This window comes from Mugil cephalus, chromosome 21, assembly GCF_022458985.1.
Source record: "Mugil cephalus isolate CIBA_MC_2020 chromosome 21, CIBA_Mcephalus_1.1, whole genome shotgun sequence".
In the NCBI taxonomy this organism is placed as follows: Eukaryota; Metazoa; Chordata; class Actinopteri; order Mugiliformes; family Mugilidae; genus Mugil; species Mugil cephalus.
In genome coordinates this window covers 3,567,960-3,591,905 of record NC_061790.1, presented here as the reverse complement: position 1 = coordinate 3,591,905, position 23,946 = coordinate 3,567,960, and the positions used below count along the sequence as shown (strand labels likewise).

Genomic DNA, 23,946 nt, shown 5'->3' with positions numbered 1-23,946 from the left:
GCTCAGTGTCCTGTCGCGGCTTCCGTAGACATTCCTTCACTGTGACAGACAAACATCTCTGAGCCCACGAACCCAGCTCCGAAAACCATGGAAGAGATTAATAACATTGAAGTGGTTCCGTGCACAGAGTCCGACTACCTGAAACCGTTCAGGGTGCATTACAACCAGGTGAGTTATCCCTCGGTGTCCTAAGTCTGTGACAGGAGCTGCTGCTGGATGCTGTGGGCTAACCCAACCCCCCTCCATTCATTTATTTGGCAGCTAACATGAAGCCTGACCTTAGCAGAGACGCTGACAGCAACAATTGGCATCACTTTTTTAAAAGCACAGACGAAAAAAAATAATGTATTCTGTTTGTTTCGGGACACTGTGCATGAACAGCGGTGTCTGTTTTGAACGTGAGTCTGTGACAGCTAAGCTAACAGGCAGCTAAAAGCTAGCGTGCTAACGGTGGCTTGTAGCTGCAGAGAGGGTTTCTTTTTTCCTTTTTTTGCTTTTGCATCAGTTGGTTGGTCGGTCTGCATTGCCCACTCGTAGGCTTATTCATTGGTACACCCATATTTACAGGGCAATTCTTGGCCTTCTTCCATCGTACCTCTGCACGAGTGTTGCAAAATGATGTAAAACTTGAGCTCTCGTTTGATGTTTAAAATCCACGTTGAAGGTCTTGGAGGTTGATTTAAGTGTCAGTTCGTGCTTTAACTAGTGCTTTTCCTGTTAGCATCATCATCAAGTGACTTGCGTGTGAACGCTATTCCTGTTGTGGTTTTTTGTTTCTCTGTTTTGGATGCACAGCTGCCTGTCTTGGCCATGTCTCTGTTCAAGGTTTCTGCAGAGTCCTGATAAGTCAAAAATGTAATAATCCCAATTTAAGGCCTTAAAAAAGTCTTAAATATGATCATATTTTGCACTGCACGTCTTAAATTATATTTATTCAAGTCTTAAATCCTTACCACTGGCCCCGGCCTATCATGTTTCTATTCCTCATTAGTGGAGCCCACCCCAGGGATGTCCTGAATTGGTAGCTGAATAAATCTTGTTATTTTGAAAGTAATTATCCCTGATTTTCCTTATTTTTCGTACTTCGCGTAGGTCTTAAATTTAACCCATAATGGCCTCAAATAGTCTTAAATTTCAAACCTGCAATGGGACTTTTCCTGGTTAAATAAAAGTTAACAAAAAAAAGAAGAAGTGGCGCATGCTTTAAATTAGCGAGAGGCCGGGTGCTGCGGATGGCGTGGGTTGAAAGAGTAACGTGACGGATTAGGCTGTGTTCCTCGTGAATTGGAGGCAGGTGAGACTTGTTGATCTCGACTGTCAAACAGGCTGGTTAGTGTAGTCAGGGCTCAGAGGTCCGGACGGTCCAGGTGTTCGCTGAGCTGAATTATGCATTTATTACATTTACTTCAGGAACAGTCGAGAGCTTTATTTGTGTGTTTAATGTGTGTATTTTTATTACGCTACATGGAAAGTGCCTCTGTCTTTTGCATGAATGTTATTTAACCTTTCATAGGGCTCTCGCTGAAACCCTAGAGTGTTATTGTCTGGCATAAGAAAACTGCTTTACCTTTGTGAAATTTTTCAAATTTTTATGGAGAAAACCAACAGTAATGAATTCAACATGTATGATTCCTTGCCTTTAAGTGATAAACAAATGTAAACATGTATTTAGAGCATTAGAACATAAGAGGTGATTCAGGCACTCGTCAACATTATCACGTTAGACAACATTAGGCCACTTCTTCATGGTGCCTAATAAATCAGTTATGCTCAGCGTTCATACAGAGGTGGACCTTGTAGACCACATCAGACCCTGATTAGACCTGAGAATGTTTCCTTGATCCTTGCTGATTGGCTGAATGAAAACCACATGCTTCTAAACCTCACTGAGAGGCACAGGGACGCAATTTAAAATGTGTGCCACAGTGACCATATTTGGTTCCTGGCCCCATAAATAAAGGGTTAAAAACATTCAAGGTCTCTTTGTTCTTTAGCATTACTATTATTTGACAACCGGTCACGTAATTCATGCGTTTTGTTTGGTTTTCATTTCATGTAACGCTGACAACAAGTGTTTCTCAGGTTCCTGCTATAAACATATTTGATGAGACCAAACTCTATTAAACCTGAATTAATTCCCCAGTTGACCTTTGCTAAAGTGAACATGGTATGATGAGTCTTGGGTAACAGCCATGGTGCTACAGATCAACTTTAAATATGTTGTTTCCGTCAATGTCATTATGAAATTCACAATTCCTCCTATTAGTTTAATTCGTTTAGTCAATGCGTGACTTAGTGCCCAAAGTTGCTGCAATTTCTTCTCTAAGTATGAGTCCGATGTGAGTCCGTGCAATAAGTAAAACATTCACATCTGTGAGCCGTGATATCAGAATTGCTACTTGCAAGATGAAAAATCTAGTGTGTATAGAATTAATTCAGGTAAAACAGGGCTTGAAGACGTATTCAGTATGTTTTAAGTTTAAAAAAACAGAAACCTGGGAATCACTTTCATTGGTAACATGTGGAAACCAAACAAAACTTATGAACTAAGACCAGTTATCAAATACTAGTGATGCGAAAGAACCAAGAGATCTACTGTACATGTAGATAGATTGATACTTTTGACTTACTATTGAGTGTAAGTCTAAGAAACTTTCTGATGTTGTTGTGGTGTATTTTTCTATCTGTGTGGACTGTGGGGGCAGGTATAGTAAGAGTCCATCCAGCCATTGGTTCATTCATTCATCCATCCGTCCATTTTTAGCTACTTATCCAGGTCATTGTGAGTTTAGAGGCTGCTAGTCTCACATTAGCTCCTCTGCATCTTGGAAATGGAAAACCACAACAATGTGTTTGTTTTACTTCTATAAGTGTTTTCTAAAAAAGAAAAAGAAATCCTTTGTCAAGTGAAACAAAGCCCAGTGGGCTGACTGTGTGTCCTGATGGTCTCCAGCAAAGTGAGAAGTGCTTCCCCACAGGCTGTAGCCCAGGAGGAATTTATTTTTAGTTTTCATAATATTTGTGCAGATTTTCTTTTCCTTGGCTAGCGAAACGGTTCGTGTTGTGTAAAAGCTGGAGAGTGGCAGGTGGACGTAGCACTGTGGTCAGTTTTGCTTTTAAGGGACACTCTGAACCGACTTTGAATGACTGCCGGCTGTGATGTTGCCTCACAACACCTGTGCCTGGACCAAAACCTTTCACTTGAACACACCGCAAAGCCTATGACCACTGCTCCCTCTGGCATATATGCAAAACGTACATGCCTGATGGACGATGCACCACTGAACTAGGGCCACAGATGTTCACAAACAGCCCCACACCAGAAAACACCCAACGGTTGGCTTGGTGTGCCGCAGCCCTGGTGTGGTGAGCATCAATGCCGTTCCACATCTCAAGGCCACGTTTGGACGAATCTGATTTTTGGGTGAAACCGCACAGGTCCTCCATGGTTCTGCCTGCCGTCAACAACTGGAACCAGTTTTTTCTCTCATGTGAACAGTCCGATACGAACACGATCATGTCTTCGCCCCACTCTTACCCTTCCACCCCCAGCCCTCTAGCTCCCGACGTCTCCTAACAATGGTGGACTACAGGCTTGTGACGGTGCTGCATCACGTATTGACCCTTGTTGGGTGACTAGGACCGATATATACTGTTGCTTCTCCGCTACCATGGGCGAAAAATTGTATGACTGTATACGCTGTGCAAGGTTGATGCACATGCTCCGCCTCTTCTTCTTTGTATGGCTGAGGTCTCTAGCAGAAACAGCGCCACGCGTAGGCCTGGGATACGTACTACATCATTTCCGCAACTAGATGCAGTTTCGCAATGGGGCGACTCGAATACTCGACACGACGCCAAGGAAAATCGCATCGTTTTCGTACGTGTTGGCGTGAACCTACTCGACCAACGCTGCTGATTCAACATACCAACAGGGGTCCAGCTAATATCAACAGTGCGGGACACGCTGGCGAAACTAGGCTCCTCAATGACGCTCATCAACGCCAGACCGTTGGATTGGTGTGTGACTCACCCATTAGCTGTACATGCTGAAATAATTTAACCATTATTCATAATATGGTCCATTTTAAGTCATAATTACTTGCAAAAAACCCACTTTAGTGTTCATCTATGCCTGGAAGGTGCTCTTTTGTAATGAAAAGACTCGAGCACTATGGCATAGTTCGATGTTTGTCCCATTCGGGGTTCACACCTGTGACTGCAGGGAAGAGGGGGGGGTTAAGCTTGTCAAGAGAATGGCGGAACGGCTAAAGATGGCAGATGGACAACAAAAGAGGTGATGCTGGACTCTCTCTTTCTCATTCTCTGTCCTTTCCTGCCTTTCATCATCCTCGTCATCTCTCCTCCGCGGCCCAGGAGGGGGGGGGGGCTGCTGCTCAGGGACTTCCCCACAAAGGCTTTTTCAATCACGCTGAGGGAGCATCTCTCGCGCCGTCCTTTTATATTCATCGGCGCATCTGCAGCTCACGACCACCGGTCACTAACCTGAGATCTGCTCACAGTCACAGAAACACACGTTAAGAGGAGGTAATGTGATGCACGAGAGGCTCTGTGCATCGTTGGCGCTTATCTGTGTTTTTTGTCTCGTCCCTCCACGAAGCAGGTGATTGTCCCCGGTTGACTCTGGGAACCCCCCTCTCATCTCTGCCGCTTCGCGCTGACTCTGAATCACGAGTTGCTACTTGGAGCAGGATAATTACCTTCCGTTTATTCATTATAATGATTTGAATTATTCATCTGGAATTATTTATCCTGGGAAGCTTTCAGCCAGTGGCCCCTTCGCTCCCCTTGTATTCTGATCTTGAAAAATGCTTTTCTCAGATGAATGGTTACTTGAGCTTGAATTGCGGGCGGTTAAATGGCCGCCGTGGTTTGTATGAACATGTTTTTATAGATCTATTCTTTGAAAAACAAATAATTAAAAGAGACAAGTAAAAGTATGTTGTGTTGTATTGTAGTATTAGTTTAAGCCCTGTCTACTAGTTATCTTGTCATCTTGTTTTTTTAAATTGTGTTCCTAATTATTTGTTTCGTTAGTTTTCCAGTGCACAGTGTTGAAAATGTATCAGGCTACAAATCCAAAGCCCAAAGATGTATCACATATCACTCAATCACAGGAAAGCTGCTTCATATTTGCATTAAAAAGGAAAAAAAAAAAAAATGTTTTACTTTTGTCCACTAATTTCGTTAAAGACTTTTTCTGAATTACGTCACACAGGATTTTTTTTTGCCTGGGGTCGTCATGTGATTCAGAAATGACCCCTTACGTCTGTGTTTTATGTGACGCATTCCACTGCAGGTCAGAGGACGTTATACACCAGGTGACGGCTTTAGTTCATTTTAAATTCTAACGGATAATAATAAAAATTATGTTTTTGATCCCAAAGAATAAATTACGAACGACCTGCCAGTGTTGCATTAATACACGATTTAATGATTTCATCCATCTAAATGTTGGTGTTTGGTCCCTAAAATCTATCCAAACTTTCATTTGTAGCACATCCTTCATAATTCTTATTTTATGGTATTTTACAGATTTATATTCTCACATTTTTATTTAATTAATGTTATTTTTTATATCTTAATTTTGAGTTTTCTATATTTTATTCTATATTTTAATTCTGCATTTTATTTCATATTATTTTAAATGTTTTTATATTTTATCATTTTTATATTGTATTTATTTATTTATTTAATTTATGTATTTATTGTTCATATTGATCTTTTATTATTTTATTTTTATTATTATTATTATTTTTACTTTGAATGGCATTCACATGTTCTGAAAGGTTCCAAAAATAAATGTAATGATAATATAATAATAATATATATAATAATAAAATTTGATTGACTGATTGACGTAAAAAAGACGCGACTCATACAAAAGTCTTGACAATGACGATTCACACTGGATTCGTATTATCACTGGATCTATGTGTTACGAGAAATTTGTGGCGTAATGTTTTACATTCGTATGGGATTAACATAGTAGAGGACTAATATTACAAATTATAGTATGAGGTCCTTGAATAGGGCTAAAGTGTAGTAACGCACCGTCTGCCTTCGTTGCTGGTAATTGTTTGTCTGGGTTTAGTCTTAACTCTACATAACTAAACTCAACAGTTAATTGGTTGTGGAAGTCTTTAATATTAAAGCCTATGCAGATTGAAAATGCAGGAACACGCCGATATGTAAAGTGGCCTAATCCGAGGTTTAAATGCTTTCTGTGTATTTCGCTTGAGGACACAGTCTCTCCCCATTTGCACTTGAAGAGTGTGTCCTTGAGAACGGACGCACTCTCTTTCAGCACTGCTCACACTTGATTTTTTTATTTTTTTTTTATCATTTCTAATGGTCTGTCAGTTTGTGCAGGTGCAGATGCTTTTGTCTTTTTTTTTTTTTTTAAATAGTTCACTGGTTTTAATGTGTGTATGATAGCCCCGCTGCCTTTGTTAAAGCTGGTGAGAAGACAGAGAAACTGAGAGCACATGCTGGGATTCAAAGAGTGCTATTGTATTTGAGGATGCTAGTTGATGTTTTTTTTTTTTCTTCCTGCTGCAGCTGCCAGCTTTATAGTGTAGTCAGCACAGGAGGTGTGTGATGGTTATTAGATTTTAAGCACCTAAAAGATCAAGACCATACGTCCCTCCCTACAATAGCCATTCACACGGGAGCCCACACCGTTTCTGACGCCCAAAGCCAGAGGGACCACATTAATTTCAAGGTCTTGTGTAGCCCCGCTTTCCCTTCCTCTCCCTTCCCATCTCCCTCCCCACGGGCTAATCTCTCTGTCGTAATCCATGTCGGCCATGATTCCCCCGTCTCCCCTGGGCCATTCAAGATGTCCCCGCCTCCCCTCTCTCTCAGCGAGTGGCCCGAGTAATGAGGGGAACCCCACCATCTGTGAGCGGTGACGGGACACTGGAGAGCCAATGTGTGTTTGGTGAGGTGACACTCTCATGCTGGGTAGATTTATTTCAAGAAAGTTTTTTTTTTGTCATGTTTTAAACATGAATAATTGGGAAATGAATGGTCGCGGTGCGATATGATTCCATGGACTAAAAATCACAATGGCAGCTGCTCTTTAATCCTGCAGAATCTTATTTGAAATTTCCCTTTTTCTTTTCCAAATAGTCAAGTTATTTTTATTATCAGTGTGCTGTTGAATGACAGCGCAACCTTCCCAGAAAGCTCTAAACTTGTGGAGGGTTATCCTGTAGTTAGCATTTATACTTCATACTCACATACTCTGTATATACTATGGACAAAACCATCGTGACGTCACCCATTGGATTCTGAACGTCGCAAATGAAGCCTGAAGTGGGCGGAGCCTGCAGTCGCCATGTTGGTTGAGCTTTACTCCGCCCACACGCGGATGTTCCAAATATGGACATGGGGGCAACTCTCCGCTACCTGTTAGCTCAGGCTATCACCTGTCACTCAAAGCGGGAACGCTCTTATTTATGCAAAATTTTAAACCATAAATCATAAAAAATGATTGAATGAGTTAGAAAAAAATTCATCCCCCCTACGGTCATGAATAGTGAAATTAAGTATTGAAAGCAAAATCATTTTTTGTACCAGCGTTTAAACATGTTTAATATTGCTGTGAAGTTGGACTTTTTAACATGGAGGTGTAAAGTGGCCACTCAGTGATCTGCAGTTTTTTTTGCACCTCCACTGCTTGGCTGCATTTCCAGAGAGGTGGAGCTACGCTGTGCATCGTAGTAAATATTGATGCAGTAGAAGGAAGTGGTGACATCTTTATGTACAGTCTGTGTCCTTGTCCATTAACACATCTAAACTAAATCTGTTCTAACTTTAGCTGCCTGCAGAGGATGAAAGCCAACCGTTGACGGGTCATTGAGGGGTTTAAAATGTCATACTCATCACATTACCATTTTGCACACTGTTGCATTATCTGCACAACATAATGCCTCTCATTATTTGTTTATATACTCACTACGGTAATACTTATCATATCTTTTATGTATTCACTTCTTTATATTCGTATCCGTTATATATTGCAAACATTTAAGACATAGACCAGGGGTCTTCAGTGTTTTCAGCCCAAACTGTTGGAGGGATGAAGTAGGGACCCTCTACCTACTACATGTGCTCTATATTAAGCTAGGCCTAGTGCTATTTATAAATATACATTAATATCATCATTTTGCATTCAATTTTAAGGTTTTCAATTAATACATGTTCATATTTTAAACATGTGTAACAGTAGGGTGGCCATAAACATACATAGCTTTACATTTAAACATGCTGCACTGACAGTGAATCACCGAAACATTTTGGCCTCAGTAGTTGTAGTTAGCTTCTGTTCTGCAGCGTACGTCTGGATCTCACATGGAGAGTGAATAGGCCGTCTGCCAATCGCGAGGAACCTGACAGAGTCGCCGTGTAATATGCAGCCTCGTGATTGGCTCAGCAGCGATAGGGCGGGGCCTACGGTGTAGAGGACGCTTAGATTGACAGGTCTCAGCTAGTGTCTCTGTGTGAAGTCACAACTTAAAGATAACTTCGATTTATCCCTTTACTATAATATATTGGATTCATGTTAATGTCCATATAAGAAATTTAAGTTTTTGGTGGAAAATCCAAAAAAAATATATGTAAAATTACTAATCAACCAAAGATTTTGCGACCCTCTTTTGAAGGCCTATGACCTGGCTCTAAATTTTTGATAACTTTGGGGTCATAGCTTTCATTGTCTTGGTGTTGTATGGTTGAGGCTTTGTTTGCATGTGACTGGAGATGCAAATGGTATTTAGTGAATTTTTAGATTTACATTAACTAAAATGAAGGCACTTGGCTTTTAAGTTGTGCAAAAAAAAACACAATGCCGATAATATACATAGATATTACAGTATGCTACTGTCCTACAGCAACTATATGCTCCGTATGTACACAATATTGAACAGCATGAGTGGTTTTAGGTGCATGGCAGCCCTAGCAGTGCATATATCATCTACTTGTGAAAACACCCTGCAATTTACCTGTCTAAGGTTCGGCGATAGAAAAATACCCCGCCTCATACATTATTCACTAAGCACTCCTTGCAAAGCAGCCGACCACTTGAAGTGCATCCCCGCCCCAGTCACGACAAATGATGTATCACACACGCCTTCACGCTAGTTTTCGCTTTCACTGCAGTGGGGAAAAAAAAAAAAAAAAAAGTGAAAGGGACGAGGACGGCGTGGCCTCGTGTGCTGTAGGTCACGGTGGCGTGTAGGACACATATTTGTTGGTGTGACGGGATTTTTTTGCGAGAGTAATTGCATCTCTAATGACGTGATGTGCTAATGGCTGAAAGTGAGAGCTTTTTACGAGGGCGATGACGACTGCTCTCAGGCCGCCCGTTATCATATCAGCTTTGGTTTATTTATTCATGAAGTCTGCAGTTTTGGGTTGATGGACAATTTAAACCCGGGCTGATGTATTTCTCTCCCCAAAATGACATTTATTACTGATAACGATGTTATTTGACTACAGTGTAAAATATGGCTTTGTTTATGGCTGCAGTATTGTCATTTAAAAATAGAATTGCGTGTTTTTTTTGGGAGCAAATGCCCCAAAGCGTTGTGTTTGCAACAATATAAAATAAAGAAAAGCAACAACATATTACATTAAAGAATCTGCAGCCAGAAATAATTTGAATTGTTCCTGTGTCATCTCCGCTTTGACCAAATCAATAATCTCCATAATTGAATAATGTGCTATTTCTTTTCTTGAACATACAATCAATGTTTTTTTTTGTTTTTTTTTTACACTCTTCAACCAACAACCCAACAATATAAAGTGTACAATTGTTTCAAGGTAGTAGCCCTCAAGAGTTAAACCCATCCCACTGAGCGTTTTTCTCTGCTTGGTGGTACGGTATCATGGAAATACCATCTCTGAACGTACACAAATGTTTGTGCGCTCTCATTTCACGCCACAACAAGATAATTAATGTTGCATGAACAGCGTTATGTTAGCTTGGCTTCACATTAAAGCCATGTGACCGCGCCATGTCATGTGCTGGTCATTTAACCATTTGTGAGGATCTTTTTTTTTTTTTTTTTTCGTTCATTTTCTGTACATTTGAATGTCAGACAAAGTGCACAGAAGGTGAGAATTAGATTAGCATCGTGCCGGTTGCATTTGTTAATTTTACACCTTAAAAAACTATCTGGATAATCTGATTAAAGCGCTACAGGGACTTACAAGCTCTATGCTGAGGAGAATGATTCTATGGTTGAAACTGAAAGCAATAGTAGAACTGATATATACGAGGGTAACATGAGAATTACCTCCTCTTAAGAGGCAACGTGTAGGCATATGGATATATGTAACAGCTTTAAGATGCTGCTACTATTTCCAAACACTGCATAATGCAAATTAACCCCACACTTGGCAGCAGCAACAATAGCTTCAGCAAGAATTTTAGCACAGTATGCTTTAGCCTATTCATTAAAACATGTATTTAGTTGGCAAATAAACTTAGCAACACATATGTGAAGATGGAACTAGCTTAAATACTTCAGGGAATATGCTAACTAAACATGCTCTTGTAAATATATCATTATCGTGTCTGGAAAATTGCATTATTAATAAGGATGTTCAGCTGAAAATGCTGCTTAATATGTCGACTTCTTCTTTTACATAAACACTAATGTTGCCCGGATAGTCTGAATTAAAGACCAATCAGACTAAAAAGGCCTCATGTAACCATCCCAATCCTATATCAATCTAATGATTGACAGAGTTGGTGTTCACTTTTCATATTTCAATTGTTGAAACTCCTCTGTCTGGCATAAATAGTACTATTAGAAGTGTTGTTTTAAGTGAAAAGGATTAGTCAGCTAACAATCCTCAAATAATCTTTCAGGATTATCAAAAATACACCAAAATCCGCCTAACCCAAACCCCTTTAAATGTGAGAAATTTTGCAGTTAATACGTAATTACTTTGAGTGTTCCTTTATATAATAGAGAAATACAGTTTTATATGACGTGGGTTGCCATTACTTTCTAATATCAACTGAACAATGGGAGAATATTGTCTGAGTTGTTGGTTAAACTCCACTAGACAGGAAGCAAACTCCCACACAGTAATTAAACTGGCACGCTGTCAGGGTCTATTCCTTTTAGATAGAAATCTTATAAATTGCACATTTCGGCTCGTAAAGTGCATCTTTGGCACATCCCGAGCTCGAATCCGGTTGCCGCAACGGTAGCTTTGTTATATCTGATTCAGTCGGTGCAATTAGCTTTGCCATGTCACCTCCTCCATTTTCTTGGGTGGTACGGAAGCTGCACGGGTCCGTACACACTCACGCAAAGCATCGATCGTACATGAAATGAGAATGTTCCAGTAACGCTGCCATCCCTACGTCTGGGAGAGCTTGTGGGCGGAGAGGAGGTGTAGCCTAAATTTGAATCAAGGACATATTTCCTCAGGCTCAGAAAATGTAGGCCAACTTTACCATATTTATACGGCATGTAGTGTAGAGGGAGGAATGCACTCCAAATTTATGTGGTTAATTCACGCATATGTTTTGCTTCTGTTTTTTACGCAAACCAAATGTAAGCATACGCCTTAAATCAGTTCCACACCACGTCTAACCTTTTCTGCTCCATTCCCAATGGTTCCCACCACTGAGAACGAGCCACAAATATGCCGTTATTTTTTTATGAATAATTTCCCCAAACAGCTGGAGATTTTAAAGGTAAACAGGAGAGTTATTAGAGGCTATTTTTGCCTACCTGACAGATCTTTTAACTGCTGAGTTATATGTCACACAGCTGGATAAATATCTGGAAAAAAAATAAGGTTGGTGTATTTCAATGTAGACATTACCAATAAAAGTGTATCTATGGCCTTTTAACACCTAACATCTACACGTGTTTTTTGGGGATCTGATCACAAATGGACTGTTTTAACTATGTATATTCACACCTGGCAAGAACATGTGTGTCTTAGGCGATCTGACCACAAGTGGACATTTCTAATTACAACTGGATTTGAAGTACGTCTCAGGGGATCTGATCCAGTGCAAGTGGACGGTTCTAACCACGTCTGTTCACACCTGGTATACGTAAAATACGTCACAGGTGACCGCTTGTGATCAGATCTCGGCTTGGCGCAAGATCCTATATGTAGAATATTTTGGTGCAATAAAATATTTCTGCTAATGCTGTTTCAGAACCATGAACAGCACTTTTTGTTGGTGGTATGATACAAAACGTGGGCTTCTGGGAAGCTGTTGGAAAATGCAACAAGGAGAAACTAAAGCACACCATCATTTATTTAATTATCCCTGTCAGGAGACTTCAGTTGAGTAGGGAGGATGTCAACGTGACCCAGGATGCGTTGTGTTCACACTGCTAAAAGAAAGTGGTCATGTGCAGACCAGGCAACCTCTGGATGAGCCAGGACTGACGTTAATACCTGGGGGAATATATCTCATCCTGATTTTACATCCTTCGATGAAACAATATACAAAACAAAATACTTCTACTACCGCTTATCCTCACTAGGGTCGTTGGGTTGCTGGAGCCTATCCCAGCTGTCATCGGGCGAGAGGCGGGGTACACCCTAGACAGGTCACTAGTCTATCGTAGGTCTAACACATAGACAAACAACCATTCGCACACCTAGGTCAATGTAGGATCACCAGTTAACCTAACAAGCATGTCTTTGGAGGTGGTAGGAAACCGGAGCACCGAGAGAAAACCCACACAGACACTTGGAGAACATGCAAACTCCACCCAGAAAGGCCCGAGCTGGACTCAAACAGCCGGACCTTCTCGCCGGGAGGCATCACTGCTAACCACAGACCCACCTTGACGCCCTCTTACAAAATACTAAAGGGGTGAAAGCAGGATGATCCGGATGTAGACCTTAGGACCTTACAATTTTGCATCCTTGTCTTCACCTGGTGTAAATGAAAAATAAGAGGGAGGGATTTATTAGGGACAATGTTTCGGCACAGGGCCTTTGTCAAGTCTCAACAAAACAGTCTCAGAAGGCTTTATCAGCCACTCCCTTTGGTTTCTCATGTTTTGTCAAGACTTCACAAAGACCCTGTGCAGAATCATTTCCTTAATAAAGCCCTCTTTTTTTACTTGGAGCTGAGTGCGCGGCATTCTCTTCTTATTTGAAGTTTTCTGTTCCTTTGCCAGCACCTCAACAAGACAGTCTGCGGTGTGCATTACTCTTCTACAAATAAAATATAAATCCCACCATCAGGATGTCTACCCAATCGTCCTTTTGTGCTCATTGGAAGTTCACGAGCCAACAACCAGACAATAAGTTTGCCACTAATCGTTAAGTCGTCTGATTGACAGATCCTTTCTTTTATGCCCGGTCACATAACACGATGGAAGTTCTGTCGTTAATTATGCTGCCGGAAATTTTGTTAAGGAGTGTTCAGCTGCACATCCTTTTAATATGGTGATGTGACCTCAGGGCGTTAAAACTTCAGTCGTTGAAGTTGAATAACTAGAAAATCGTTTTCAGTGTTGAGTCTTTATATACCTTAAATACCTGCAACTGCAAGTCGCTCCTTTACAGCAGTAACCTCAAATAAATCCGGTGATGACGCCCGCCCATGCAAATCACATACTCAAAACGTATACGCAGAGTGGTTTGTAGTTAAAATTGCGTTGACTTCATTGTGTTTCATTGCATTTTCTATTATTTCTTCACAGAATGGCACAAAGAAATCCTGGGACTTCATGCGAACTCATGACAGGTAAGACATTGTTAATGTCCCCGTTCCACAAACTTACAGTACAGGACGTTGTTGCACTAAGTTGTGAATACAACCAGAATACACAGAGTGGGTTTCAAGCGTTGATGTGGCCTGAAACAGAACCAACACACAGCTCCTCTCTGAACGTCCGCCTATGAATAAGCTCCAGAAACGGCAGCATGTTCACGTCGGGAAACATTTTTTCAATCTGAAGAGCTTGTCCCTAATGTACTTGTATCTTATGTAGCTCCCAGGGATCAGCAAGTGTGGATGGAATTGGTGATTTGAGTGAACTACATTTGGTCCAGTCCTGAGTCATACTGTCTAAATCCTCATCCTATGCTTTTTTTTTTCCCTCTCTATCATGATAATTCTTTCTCGATGAAATTATGGACAAGAAATCGAGTGATTCCTCTTTTCCATTGGGTTCCTTTGTGCTATTTAAATGTAATAACATAAAGCAATATTCTCATCTTGTGTGTGGATATTGCAGGTTTGCTTTTTATTGGGTGCCTTCACCTTTTCAAGTAGCTATTATTAGGATATACTGTATCCCTGGTATTTTTATGCCTTTATGATGTGGAATCTCTCATGGATGCCTTGTATTCAAGGGATACTTCACCTCAACGGACCTTGCTTTTATGGGAACTGGCCTCCCGTTATTCCACATGGGAATGGCTATAAAAGTCTTTGCTTTTATGTGGGGGGGGGGGGACGCCTGCAAGAGAAATATCACACATTTGTGTCAAAGCCCCGGCATTTCCTAATCTCAGTGCACTAGAATGCCCTGGGGTAAGTCTCAGGTCATTTCAGTCCTCTTTCCTCCGCTGCTGACCCCTCACCAGAGGTCCTCGTGAAAAATAGTACCACAGAGGGAAAAGCAGTAAACCCCCAGCCTGTATTTTCAAGAGAAGATAGCCCCAAGGGAGCATTGCATCCCCTTCCCCAGGTGGAAATTCTGAATGTACGTATGTTGACCGGATTGTTTTGTATTTTTGTGCAAGAGCGCGTGACATTTTCTTCTCGACGGGATTCGGTTTTGGCCACACTGCTTGTTATCTTTCAGAGGAACTGGCAAAAGATGTGAAAGACAGATTTTAATATAGGCAGCGTAGTACTTACTCATTAGTGGGAAATGATTAAATCAAAGAGTCTTCTCTAAATTTCTCCCAATTTCTAGTCCCCTTTCTATGGGACTGGGAGCTAATGGGCCGGAAAGCTAACCATAGCAACAATCTTTTAAATTGGGTTAAGTGAGAGAACATTTGTGATCATGTAGTTTTATTTCTTGGAAGAAGTCTCTGCTTGTATTTTGTATCACTGATAGACTTCCTGCTTGGTTTTTGAAGCATCCAACGTGAGCACAGTTAGTGAGTTCAGTGCTAAGTGTTTGCTTTTTTTTTTAATTTAGGACAAATTGGACTAATAGGATCTTAAATAGAAGGAGATTCTGATACTTTCCATCGCTCATCTATCTTATAATCGTCTTTAGCCATGTGCGTCAACTCCTGAAAGATCGCAGGTTGATCCGTTATCATATGGGTTCATGGTTTGCTCATGGTTCTTCTCCTGGTTGGACATCTCTGATACACCCTACGATACGTAAACACTCCACTGTAACAACAACCTAACACAAGGAGCACTACCAAACTGTGCCACTACCTTCGTTTTGTAGGTTCTCGTCCCAAAAGCTCCAGATTCAGAGGGAGAACACGCTTCATTAACTTCCACTCATCTGGACAAAGCTCTTACTCTGTTTATACAAGTGAGGAGGACACATGTTGACGTCTCCTGGCACCACGTACTTGTGCAGAGCAACCAAAACACACTCATAAGCCTTTTTTTTTTTTTTTTTTTTCCTGAAAACCACAAAAACACATGTAGGCTGAATTGGCAAACTCCCGTTGTATTTTCACACTTGTGTGTTTATTGAAGTGTTTGTGCTGTGCTGCTTATTTACTACAGAAAGTGTCTTTTTAATGAGCGTGGGAGGCAGTAAAGTGTATGGGCAACAGAAAGATAGACTCCCATGCTTTTAGCTTAAGCCGGGCCCGGACGAGAAGAGTTTTACACAATTCACTCCTTTCTGATCGATCGGAAGAGAAATCTGGTCCAGACTTAGCTGGATATTGTTGTTTGGGCCAAATTATCTGGTAATGTGAGAGTCGCAGTTGGATAGTTGGATAATATCTGAGTGAATTTTTCCATTACAAGGCGCCAACGAGAAAAGGACATTAATGAAGTAAATTAACAAAGAGTGCATGTCTTAGTAGTTAGAAATAAAGGGGATGCCAAAACACTCTTTATTGTGTAACTTTAAAAGGTTTTAATATGTCTCCATCGGTATCTGGAGGTTGGTATCAGGCCAATCTTCTGTAGTTGTTCACTTCAGGTGCGTCCATAAACCAAAATCGCATCCTTGTAGTGTCAAAATGTCTCCATCCACTTCTGTTTTAACAGCAGTTGGAGTCCAAAGCTGTCAAGATGAAAGGTATTACAGAGAGGGTTGGAGAGTTTCGATGGCGTTGGATGACCAGTTCATTTCTGTAGCAGAGGACACAGGTTTTTACCGTCTCTTGGAGCTTCTGGAGCCAAGATATGAGCGCTAGCCTCTCCTTGCTACATTAACTTTGACAACACTGCGCCTGATAAATGGTGCATATTTAATCTAGGAGAGTACGAGTTAGCCTTTATGAATCTCCAGGGGAGGACATTTTGTTTATTTGAGAATGAATCGGGACTCGGATCAGCCGATACTGAATATTAAAAGATTGGTATCGAATTGGGGCGGCAAAGAAATTTTGATCCTGACATCCAGAGTTTTTAAAGAAACCAAAAAAAAAAAAAAGGTGATGGGTTATTGCCTGTGTCCATTGTCATTGCCTCAATTCTGCCATCAGAAGATGGATTAACCCATTTTTTTCCTATTTGGGACTAGGACCCAGTAATAATATCTTGCTACCACAAGCTTTCTGCTAGTAGTCACTGATTCCCGCTCCTCTGCCATAACCCATTTTTCCCGCTGCTCAGCCAGAAGCCCCACAGAGAAAGCTTAACGGTGCATGAAAACTCCTGAGCGTCCGTTTAGCCCGCTTCTTGGTTTAACCATTAGAGTTTTTTTTTTTTTTTTTTTTTTCCAGCGGGAAGCAGCAGAACAGCTGTAATGGTGTGTAACAGCACTACGAGTCTTAGACCTGCCGCCAAGGGACAGCTTCCATGCCTCAGGCCTGTATGTCCCACTTTTAGATCCTCGATCTTCCACATTATCTTATCCATACTCGGGCTCTGAAGCGGTGATATTCTTCCCACGAGTACTGTTTTTATTGCTCTGATGTTTGGTAGTTACCTGCGATCTGACAGTGACTCCGGCAGTTTGATCCGGGTCCCATTGGATTTGTTGTTGGTGCAATTGGAGGTCTCCAAATTCATGAGGTTGGGTATTTAAAACACACCAATTCACTATTTATTCGGTCAAAACTGGTAAAACTCATTGACATTGTTGAACGGCAAACCGCACAAATAATGTACAGGGCCAAAAATAATTAATTACCACCTATGATGCAAAACCTTTTTAGAAATCAAGACGAGGGTTATAATTGTGAAATGGGTTACAGACAGACCTGATGAAATTTAATAATAATAATAATAATAATAATAATAATAACAATAATAATAATGCTCAGTAGATATTTGGATGAAACAGGAAATGCCCCCAATTTTAGCTTTTTATGAACGACAAAAAGAAATGTTGCGCACAGACTACAGTTATTACGGTAACCAGTCACGGTGCCATTGACATTACAGGTATAGCTGTTTAAATATGAATAAATACATCAAAATAAATGAAACTTTAATGGCCCCGTTTCTTCGTTTCATCTTGATAACATTTAATTTAAAATCCGTGCATTGAATGAAACAAAGCGCATGTGGAAAACAATGGCAGTAACAAGAAAGCATAACATCCCTTCAGCAAGGATAAACCAAGCCGGCTGACGTTATTCTACTCTTTTTTTTTTTCATTATTATTATTTTTAAATGCAAAATGCAAACACATTAAATTAGTATCAACCCCCGGGAGCTGCAGGCGGTTACGCGTCGTAACAGCAATCTGCTGGTTCCCTTCCACCATGGGAAAGACAGGGCAGGGCTTCCTGCCGCCTCAGACGCATCCGTTTTCCCAAACGCAGACCCGGGGCCTCGAGTCTCCACAGGCTGCGACGGTCACAGCGGTGACCCACCTGTGAGCATGCAGCTCGGTTTGGGTGCCAGGGGTCAAGCGTATCACTCTGACCTTCCTTTCTAATTCACCCCCGTATCCTCCTTGTTGAATCATTCGGAACAATATGCAGTGATATGACCCTCTAATTTTAGAAAACTGGTAAATGGTCTAACTTTATTTTTAGTGCTGTGAAACAGGAAGTGACCAATACAAAAATACACTGTGCTGGGATTGTGTTGTGATTGGATGATGGTTCAGTTGCACTTTTGTGTCGAAATGACTGGAAGGGCTGTGTAATTTATTCATTTCTGATTGCTTAACTCCCCTTTATCCCTCAAACAATAGGTCTTTAACAATGTTATGGTGCTAAAACATCACAAAAGACATTAAAGAATGATTTATCTTGTGCTTTCATTCAAACAGTCAGTAGAGAAGTTTGCAGAGACAACATGGTCTTCAGTTCTTTACAAAATCGGTACGTTATTACATAGTTCAAAGCTTCTTTTTCTTTGACATTAGAGAGTTTTCATCCATCTACAGGCACCGAGACAGGACATGAGAACGCATACGTCCATTTATCAAGATAAGGTTTTAAGAGCAATGATTAAATCTCATCTAGTTTCCTGGAATACCAGGAGTAGTTTTTTGAGGCCGGAGCTTCTCTCGATCCTCCAGTGCCTTAGAAGATGTTGATATTGAACTGATTTTGTAAATCCGAATCACTTATGGAAAAACTCCAATAAAAACACTTTGTCTGTCCATCTCAGCTTAACTGCCAAATGATGACAGTCTATAGTCCAGGTTTTACACACCATGTAGTGTTGACAGGTTTTTATCTATGCAGTGCCATTATCAGTTCTGCTTATCAGTGATTCCTGATGGGAGAGTGGAGCTGGTTGTAGCCTGAGAGCTCACAACAGTCTGTCGTCAGATAAAATGAAACGTGTTCATTTTACGATCTTGTCGTCTGGGTTTAATGAACGTCTTCCTGGGTGCTGCTAATGTGATATTGCTTAAGATGTTTCCCATTATCGGCGGGCTAACTGCTTGGTTGTGAAGCAGTGGCACGCAAACGCTGTCAGATTCATGATATTATATAAGAATCGAAGCCGATGTTTAAATGGTTAAATAAAGGAGCCCTTTAAGGTAAATCCATGAGTTTGGCGTCATTGGTTTGCAATGAATCAATGAGCTCTGAGGTTCACGACTGGACAGTTTGGAACCAGATCCCAATTAAACCTGATGTCATTTCAAAGTTGTACCTACAAATAAAACTCGAGAGGTTTCAGGTTCCTGCTGCGAGTGTCTGGTCACTTGTGTTTTTTCCCTAATGGACCTATTGTCTAGTGTACGTTTATTAATGTTGGTTTTTCTTGTCTGTACAAAGAAGTACAATGGGGTTTTATACAAGACGAGACCATATATTCTTTTCTGACACCTATAACTAAGTAATTGTTCATGCAAATCTTTGAAAAGGTAATTCTCAGATTATCTGTAATACATGTCATATCATCCTGTCTTTATTTTTAGTTAATTAATAATGGTAATTTAATTAACGTTGCCTTTTTTTTTTGTTCTTCTCTTATCTTTAGTGTATCGGTGCTGATCTTCAACACCACCTCACACTGTTTTGTGCTCGTCAAGCAGTTCCGCCCAGGTACTTTTCTCCTCTTTTTTTTGTTTTGTTTTTATTTCCTCAGAACCAACAGCACAGCGTATTCATTCTCCTCTTGTCACCAATCTACATCTAGATTGTTATACTTCCTGTGGGCACTTTCACTGAGAAAAGCAATACATTGCAAACACTGTTTGTTCAACTGGATCTGAGCAACAATGCAGACTCATAAATAGACCGTAAGAGGCCCCGTTACAAAGCGGCCTGAGCTCCTTTGTTAGAAGTCGCCAGGGACTGTTCTACGCTGCAGTGGGCTAAATTCAAGGAAGTCTGGGCATTCATAGATTTATTTTTTTCCTCGCTTCTCTTACTGCTCTTGTCAAAAAGTCCCTTTCTGATAGAGTTTATCTACAACCTAGAATGAAATTTAATTTTAGACACGGTGCATGTACGATGTTCAATGGTGTTACACAATAAATATCAAAAAATACGTTCAGGGTCTAGTTATTCCAGTTTAAATATGCTCTTTTCACTCAGGCTTGTAAAGTTTCGTATGTTTCTTTTCTCTTCCACCTTAAAGCCGTGTACATGTGCGAGTGGGAAAAGTCCAAGACGAAGCCGGCCCAGTCGGCTGAAAAAACCGAGGAGGGCGCCGCCGAAGCCGACGCTCCCGAGCCTCAGGAGGGGCAGTCGGCCGCGGAGGGCGAGAGCTCTTCTCAGTGGCCCCCGGCCTCAGCGGGGGTCACCTACGAGCTCTGTGCCGGCCTGGTGGACAAACCCGACCTCTCCTTGGAGGAGATCGCCCGACAGGAGGTGTTGGAGGAGTGTGGCTATGATGTGCCAGCTTCCAAGCTGAAGAGGATCACTTCTTACAGGTTAGCTCTTCTGCACGGAAAACTGTTTGGAAGTTGGAGGTTAGGGGCCCTTAGCCGAGGTGCATCCAAAAAGATGAAGCAAATGGACTTGTGTGAACTTTCTTGTAGATGTTTCACCACTCAACCAAGTGGTTTCTTCAGGTCTAAATGACTAGTGGAGTGTTTAGTCTTGCAGGACTGATGAAGCCACTTGGATGAGTGGTGGAACATCTTCAAGAACACGCCAACAAGTCCAGTTTCCTCAGTTTTAGATCTGGTTTTAGATACATCATGACCCAAAAGGCAGAGTATCTTCACAGACTTTCCCAATCTCATTCTCAAGTACCATTATCTTTGTCTCAGTTCAGTGTTTCTCATTGTAGTGTCTGACTAAAGACGTTTTTTTTATTGAATTGCTTTAGTCACTCCCACTGGAATTACTCTCCCTTAACAATTAATTTCCTATTGTCCTATTTTGTATAATTACCATTAATAGTTTCTGAACTTCCTTTATCTGCGGTCACTCAGTGATAACCTACATTTGCGGCTTTGTTTCTTCACTTTTGACTTAAAAGTTGGAATTGCGATGGATATTCCAATTAAACAAGTGGGAAATGGTTATTGTTGGCAATATGAGCTCATAACGAGACGTTACGCTGTACTAGTTTGTGCATGTCAACACCGTAGTAACACTTCAACATGTGGATGTGGGACAAAACCCTGTGTAGAACTAATTTAATGAGATATAAAATAGACTAATAAACCGCAGAATACCTCATCTTTCACTACTGTTGACATGTGGAACAACCATCTTGGATTTTGAGGCCATTACTGTTGAAATTTTCTTTTGGGAACTTAGAAATACGCACTTCCTAGTTCGTTTGCATGTTGAAAGTGGTTTGTACACCAATCAGGCATAACACTATGACCTAATACTGTGTAGGTCTCCCTTGTGCCTCACCAGAGGCGGTGGTGACTCACCAGATAATGGACATGGGCCTACCGAGGGCGTCCTGTGGTGTCTGGAAACAGGATGTTGTTAGTGGGATGTCTTTGGGTCGTATGGGTTGAGGGGAGGGGCCTCTGTGGATCATCCCACAGATACTTGGTCAGTTTGGGATCTAGTAAATTAGGAGGCCAGGTCAACACCTTATGCTGTTCTTCATGTTTTTTGAGTTGTTCCTGAACCATTTTTTGGCTGCTGGGGATGGCTGCTGCCATCAAGGAGGAGTATCATTGCTATGGGGTGGGGGTGCCTGGTCTGGTCTGGTCTGGTCTAGGTGGGTGCTACATATCTAAGTAACATCCACATGAATGAATGCCAGGTCCAAACTTTTCCCAATGTTGTTCACTTCTCCTGTTAGTGGTCATAATGTTGTGGCTGTAGCGTGCACCAAACCATTCATCCGTGCCCCCATAAAGATACAGTTTGAATTGAACTGAAGAGCCACATGCTCCAACAGGAGGAGAGCGTAAACCATGATGGCTTAACCGATGAAGATGATTTAATGGGACGCACGTCAAGTTTAAATGATACACCCTGGGGTTAGATGCTGACAGTTCTTTGGCGGAAGTTCTGAAATTATAAGTGAAGAGTGCGCAGGGTTACGTAAGTGATCTGGAAGGCAGCATCGGGCACGCCATCCGTCTTGTCAGCGTGTCATTCGTCGACCGGAGACGGGAGACGGAAGACGAGCCGTCCCACATCAGAGCGCAGCAGCTGGACGGCCGTGACTGACGGCTCTCACGAGCGTGCGTTTGATTTGACTCGGGCACCTCCACTGGGTTTGTTGGTGTTGTCTATGGCCGCTGTTATGTGTGGGCTGCTTCCACGACAGAGATCAGGTATCATCTTAACCCCCATAACACCTGTGAGGGTGTTTTTGACTGAAGCCCTCTGCTGTGTTAATAGCAGTCAGTCCTAGGGCAAAGCCGCCTGCAGTAGTGAAGTGGTGCTTTACTGAAATGGTAAAGAAATTATTGGGAAATAGTTATTAGCAGCAGTGTCAGAGACATAGTTGTATGTTTTGGTCTCTGCAGAAATAAATGTTGATCATTCTTTGCGTAACACATAAGGGATATATCCATAGTTTTGCACCTTATCAGTTATTCTTCCTATGTGTGCATTGTGTCTTTACTTCTATTTCTTGTATATTTGTACATATGTAAATACCATTTTATTTCATTTTATTTTTTTATGAATTACTTGGTATTCGAGAGTGTTTTAAATTTATTGACTAAGTTACTTTGACCAAGCAATTTAAGTTTAATGTCTAGAAAACATATTTATAATTGCAAGTATAAATCGGAATTTATTTATTTTATGTATTATTTTTTATTTAACTTTCTTTTTTTGTGACTATCTCATACTATTTTCCTTGTTTCATATATATATAATACTTATTTTATAAGTCTGCATCTATAAAATATATTTATAATTGCAAGTATAAATCTGCATTGATTTATTTTATTTTTATTTTATTTTATATATTTTTTATTTAATTTTCTTTATTTTTTATTTTACTTTTTTGCAACTGTTGTACTCTTTTTCTTGTTTTTTTTTATATATTTTTTTGATATATATTTTTTTTTAATCCTTTAATGGAGCTACTTTGACCAAGCGATTTAAGTATAATGTCTAGAAAACATATTTTTTTAATTTAATTTACTTAATTTTTTATTTTTCTAACTATCTCACAGTATATACATACATATATATATATATATATATATATATATATATATATATATATGTATGTATGTAAAAATTGCAAGAATAAATCAGCATTTATTCATTTTAATTCCTCTGCCCCTACAGGTCAGGCGTGGGCGTAACGGGCTCCAAGCAGACCATGTTTTACGCCGAGGTGTCCGACGACAACTGCGTGAGCGCGGGCGGAGGTGAGCCGCGGGAGGGCGAGCTTATCGAGGTGGTGAAGGTCCCGCTGCACGAGGCCATGACGTTTGCCTACAACGAGCGTATACCCAAAACCATGGGCGTCATTTTTAGTTTCATCTGGTTCCATAATAACATGTCTCCCAAGTACAAGATCTCCACCAACGTGTAACTAGTCTTAACAAACCTTCCTTTCTACCATTTCCTCCAAATTCAATCAAACCACTGGCCCAGCACACCCGCTCTACCCCACATAATGGCTCCTCTATTGCCTTTTTGCTTATTGGTACATGATGAAGGGTGGGCCCCTTGTCTTGTTGCCAGCTGGAATCTTTAATTTTTATCCTGTTTACTTCTGTTATTTAATGTGGTCTTAATACTTTTCCTAAAAAAAACAAAAACAAATTTGCCATAGCTGGTTTGTCACTGGCACTTTCTCTTCTTCTACTGTTTTTCTTTTCTTTATTTTTTTTTATATATATATATCTACATGTTGATCGTTTCGTTGACTGTGCCATCTGTGATACATGGCTGCATATCACTGATTTCATTTGCCTGCCCTTAATTAAAGGAATGCTCCACTGCTTTTAA

The 23,946-nt window shown here is 40.8% G+C and overlaps 1 protein-coding gene across 1 annotated transcript; it reads left to right on the top strand.

The window, feature by feature from the left end:
- On the top strand, nt 1-23,946 carry nudt14 (nudix (nucleoside diphosphate linked moiety X)-type motif 14). The gene is made up of 5 exons (XM_047573105.1): nt 1-168; nt 13,728-13,771; nt 19,583-19,647; nt 20,186-20,480; nt 23,278-23,946. Exons 1-5 carry the CDS (start codon nt 88-90, stop codon nt 23,525-23,527), a joined length of 735 nt encoding a protein of 244 aa, XP_047429061.1. The 5' UTR covers nt 1-87; the 3' UTR covers nt 23,528-23,946.